Raw genomic sequence first — 5,645 nt, forward strand, 5'->3', positions numbered from 1 at the left:
TGTACAGTGTGTTGTTATGTGTGTATTTAGTGTTAGTGTGTGTATGTGTATGTGTGTATGTACTGTAGTGTGCCTAGGTGTTATATGTTGCACATGTCAATTTATTTATTTATTTTACATTTTATATTTTAATTTAAACTAGGTCTATGCTGTTTCCCTCCACTCCCAATGACCAAGGATAAAACTTTTCATTAACTTAATCATAAAAGGGAAAAAATACTGTACATACAGTTTATGTGCTAGGGAAAATATTTTTAGATTTGTTTGGGATTTAAACAGGTTAAACAGCTCTAGATTCAGAGAATAATCATTAACGAGTTGAGTCAGTGACTTCAAACGACTGTGACTCTTACTGAGGTAGAAGGACATTTCTACATTTTGGCAAACTAATGAACTATGTCTTTATACTTATCCATCCAAATTAAGGGCAAGTAAGGCACCATCAAGAACAGTTAACATTCTGGGTCAGCTAAGGACAATACACTCACCAATATTCCAGCTCTCCAGACAATCAACGACAATCAACTTCAAAGACCCGAATAACATGAGCAGCAACCATCTCAGATGTAGGCTGAATGACATTGCATTGCATAATCTCGGAAAAACAACTCGAACAGCAAGTCCATCACAGCACAAATGAGAGGTGTCCATTTTTGATTTTCAGCTAGGAGGTTCAAAAGGGTTTCCTAGCAGTTTTTGCTTTAGAGATGTGACTTTTGGGCTGCATTTTTGACTATCTAATTTCAGGAACACCTTCTGAAATACCTCACAAGTGTACTTCAGCTCTCGCGGGTAGCTCAGATTGAGGGCATAGATGAGGCCCATCAGCAAAGCACAGGCCCTTGGCACATCCAACCCCTGCAGGACTTCTGTGCCCTCTATGATGATGGTTGCGCTGGCTGGATCAGATGCTGTAGCACCTTTGGTGACTAGGATCTTCATCACCCGACCCTCAAGATCTCCAGTTTGGCTCTCAGAATCCTAAAAGCAAGAATATCAGAAACAAATATCAGTATTCATTGTCATGAAGCTGGCACACTCAATCCCCCTACATTTTTTTTTTTAAATACACAAAATGTCCTGTAAATGGCGTCCATTGACTGCCAGTCAAAATTTCAGAGACTTAGCCTATATACACACAATGTCCTGTAGATGGTGCCTGCCGCCACAGCCACGAAAAACAGATACTGGTTTTGCACTTATTTCTTGTTTTAACATAATGAAAGGAAAATGTACGGAAGAGTATTAGGGCCACTGGAAAACAAAATTTAAGGGATCATTTCTGACTTTTTTCTGGAACGAATAAACAAAAAAAAAAGTCCTCTCAATTTTTTTTTTCAGTGTCCCTAATTATTTTCTGTACAGATGCTGTAACAGTTCTCTGGAGGAAAAAACAAAACAAGTTTTCACCACATTTCTATTCAGGACATGCGCAAAAGTAAAACAAGCTAGTTTGTCTCTTTTGATCACTATATGCTGAGCAACAAGCAGCAGCGAAAAGAAAGAAGGACAGGGTAGGGAGAGAGAGATACTGGTGAGTTATTCACAAAGACAGCATGAAAGGAAAGTTCCATTTCACTTCAAATTAAGGTGTTGCGAGGGGATTCACTTTCACCTACCACATATTCGAGAAGATTGTCCTCATTTTCCCCAAGGTAGACCACTAAGCAGCGAATGGCAACCTCTCTGCGAATTTCAACTGTGTTGATCTGATGGAGAATTCAAAGAAAAAGGTCAAATAGGTGCATTTCTTTGATAGCGGTTAATTTAGTTTCTCCTATTGTAAATATCATATCGGGCACCTTCAGAAGTTCCATGATTTTCTGGATCTTAAATTTGGCAGCCCCTCCTCTTGACATCACCAACAGCATCAATCTTGGTATGCAATGGTCCAGATTCGCCATAAAAGTTGACTCCAGATTGGCAGTGGTTATTCTTTTATATTCTTCCTTGATCTGTGTGACAAAATAAAGCAACATGGTGCAAGAGATATCAGAATTAAATCACTCCGTTGAAATCATACTTCTGCCAATTCCAAATAAAACAAAATACAAAAACATTAACCTGTGTAACCAAGCTAGGGCTGGAAAGGGATTTCTGGGATTAGAAGATAAAATACCAACAACGCCACCTTGGGACTTTCACCCAAAGAGTTTTAACAATATACTTATTTTTTAGTTACCGACCCTTTAACAGAGGGTTTCCCCTTTAACAATACGCAGGTGAGTTCACAAATGAATACAAAGGCATGGTTTAGGAAAATATATACACGATCTTTATTTAACTGGCAGAAAAATAGTTTTAAAACACAATTATTATCATTACTTCAACATGAATCACATACTAGAAATCAGTGTTGGGACACCGCTAACTGCAGCCAGGTTATAAGTATCGGGCTTATGAACACGGCACACTCACTACAACGACACACATCTAGTTGATAAATTAGACGATGCAAAGAACAAGAAAAAGCCTGACACAATAAACTGTAGCTACAGCCACGGCTGCTTACACAGCCTGGACGGGGACACTTTAACACTGTTACTGAGTAGAGTCTTTAAATCACACTGTTACTGAGTAGAGTCTTTAAATCACACTGTTACTGAGCAGAGTCTTTAACTCACACTGTTACTGAGCAGAGTCTTTAACTCACACTGTTACTGAGCAGAGCCTGTAACTCAAGGCAAAAAGAACAAAACAAAGACAAGCTAAATAGAAAGGCAAAAAGAGACAAAAAGAGACAAAAAGACACCAAAAAGACACCAAAAAGACAAGGCAAAAGTGGCAATCTGCAACAAAATACATGAACGTTAACCACTTACAACAAAACGGCACATTAAGATAAACAAAACCCAGTTGAGGTTTACCTCGGCCGTCCGCGACCCTATCACGTCACTACCCGCGCTCGTACCGCGTACTATATGCGCTGGCGGCACACAACGATCCACCAACACGAAAGGAACACCGTCCTGGAATAAGAGTGAAAGTTACTCACATGTACGAACATTGAAAACACTTAACACACGCGACTCGTACCTGCTCTCAACCCGGAGCTCTGCAGAGACTGAAGGGAGCTCCGTCACTCAATTTTATCCCCGCAAACAACCAGGTAACCGCAGGTGATTGGTTCCCACCCAGCTGTGGGGCATGAGCGCTAATCAGCCGGTTACACCTGCTCTGGAAGAAATAGAGCAGGCCATCGCTCCTTCAAGTCACTGACATGTGGAGCCAGGGTGACAACTTCTTGTCTCCGAGTGGAAAAGGTCCTTTCCATTTTCTCACCGATGATGTTGGAATTATTTCTCTTCTTTACCTCACTTAGAAGATCCAGTCTTTGTTGTTCAAGGCTTTCTTTGGTTTCTCCTAGTGGATGAGGTGGCAGGTAGTTTGCCTCACCCTTCCGAGCTTTCTTCACATTCTTTGCAGGCGTCTTCTCATTGGCTCGCTTTTTTTGGAGGGAGTTAACATCAAGCTCAGGGCACCCAAGACCCCTAAGTTTCGATCTGTAATTGCCCATTTTAAATTTCAGTCTTTGTTGCCATCCGTAACATCCATTGTAGGACCCTGGTTCTTTCAGGCAAGGATGTTTTCGAATCAGTGCTTCTGCTATATCAGCACATTGTGCGCTTGTAGGATATGCAACATACTCAAAGATGCTTTCAGCTAATCTCTCAAAGATGTCTGCTACGATGGCAGTAGAGCTGAGTGGACATCCATCTTTATTGAAAGCTTCATTACCAGCTGCTAGCACAAGCTCTGTGTCATTGCGGAAACGTGGTATTGGAAATTCGGAGGGCCAAGACTTTGAGCGCAGATTTCCTTGCTCAGGTGATGACAGGATGATTGTATCACCGGATTCAGATGAAGCAGTACTGGCAGGCTGATTGGAGCTGCTGGCTGCACCTGTGTCTGAGCTGCTGGCTGCACTTGTGTTGGATCTATCCAGGTCAGTTACAACAAATTGGATTGGGGAGATATCAACAATATGGACAACCTTAATTGTGTCTTTATCTTTAAGATCTTTTGTTGATGCAAGAGAAAAAAACTCTCCTCCAAAATCAACATCCTTGTAATGTAAGGTAAACTTCCCTGCTTCCAATCTATATTTCTGTTGCACAATAGACTCTAGCTCATCCACTGTCTCGGGTACTCCACAAGGCAGTTCAAGCTTGTCAATCATATGGTCTTGAACAATAACACGAAGTGCAGCAGGTTTACTCAGACGAGTCATTTGAACATCTGTAAAGAAAAAAAGACATTATGTGACTCTGACATAATATGTGAGCATTGCAACATCTTAGGCCTGAGGTTTTGCTGGCATACATTTCACATTTTTTGGAGCCATGATGTTAGCAGAACCTCATTAAGAATAACATACCAGGAACATCAGGATCAGGAAAATCCATTTCCTTGTATATTGCATTCAGCATTCTTTCAGAAGGAGAAATATGTTCTGAAAATGTATAGCATAAAGAGAATAAAACAGCAAATACTTTCATATTAGCTGCATCATATCATCTTGTAAAAATGTGTCAATTTAACAGTCCATTGGTTAACTACTGTATGCCATTGAACACAATGAGAGTTTGTACCTCGGGATTGCTTGTTTGCTGTGAAATCTGCCATCCTTTGACATCACTAGATAACACAAAGACAGTGTGAAAAAAGGCATCTATGGCAAGTAAATGTATCGCTTCAGAGTGACCATACGCTTCCCTGCAATGGTGTATGCAGCTAAAGGGAATATATCAGACAACTGAGCTGGCTCAAGAACTTTAAAAGTTCTTGTATTCTCAAGCTCATAGCTTCCCAGGTGCTCGATGTACCAAGCATCTAAGCATTCCACAATAAATCCAGGTTTACCATCAACAACCACAATCTGAATCAGCTCTCCAAAATCAGGGAGGCCACTTGTTGAACCATTAGCCAAGATCATTCCAGTGGCATATCTAGTGCCACTGTAACACACCGTGTTAGCCAAGTGAATACATTGCTTACCAGGGTACTTGGCTTCCACTGCTGACTTGATGTCCTCTCTCAGCACAGTCAATACTACCTCTGACAGTTTGGTCACCTGCAATGAAGGTTGGACAACCTTACTGTCATGTAGATTATACGCAATCATCATCTGATGCTTCACTGAGAGAGAGAGAAGAATGTTGCGGAAGGAGTGAGTATGTCTGACAACACGTTTAAAGAAACTATGTTTAGCCTCAAACCGCATGGTCCACAGCGACACAAGTGGTCCAAAAGCCTTTATCAACTGAGGATAATGTTCTATGAAATGATGCTTTGGAGTGAGTCTTTGACCAGGGAAAGCTTCACAGAATCTGTGTCGATGCTCTGATATCTTACTGTCCAAGAAACAAATTGTCTCATCTGTATGGACAGGGGCTACAACAAGTTCAACTATGTCCTTGAGGTTGAGAAGAACTTGCCATGTTGGGTCACTCAGCGGTATCCTTGTGCCAATGATGAAAGGAAGGAGTCGCAGCAAAGCCCGGTTTTCATGCGCATTCCCACCAACAGTTTTTTTAGCAGCAAAATTAAGGGGTACTGGTTGTGGTGCATTCTTCTTATCTGTCCACTTATATGGAAACTCTCTGATCAATGTATTCAGCTCTGAGAGAGTGAAATATTTGTTC

At 41.1% G+C, this 5,645-nt stretch overlaps 1 protein-coding gene across 1 annotated transcript; it reads right to left on the minus strand.

The window, feature by feature from the left end:
* Nucleotides 1-4,057, minus strand: LOC117812354. The gene is made up of 4 exons (XM_034683054.1): nt 3,173-4,057; nt 1,803-1,955; nt 1,620-1,709; nt 1-981 (listed from the first exon to the last, which is right to left on the minus strand). The coding sequence occupies exons 1-4, from the start codon at nt 3,515-3,517 to the stop codon at nt 661-663; spliced, it is 909 nt and encodes a 302-aa protein (XP_034538945.1). The 5' UTR covers nt 3,518-4,057; the 3' UTR covers nt 1-660.
* Nucleotides 4,058-5,645: the final 1,588 nt, after the last annotated feature.

This window comes from Notolabrus celidotus, chromosome 5 (assembly GCF_009762535.1).
Source record: "Notolabrus celidotus isolate fNotCel1 chromosome 5, fNotCel1.pri, whole genome shotgun sequence".
Lineage (NCBI taxonomy): Eukaryota > Metazoa > Chordata > Actinopteri > Labriformes > Labridae > Notolabrus > Notolabrus celidotus.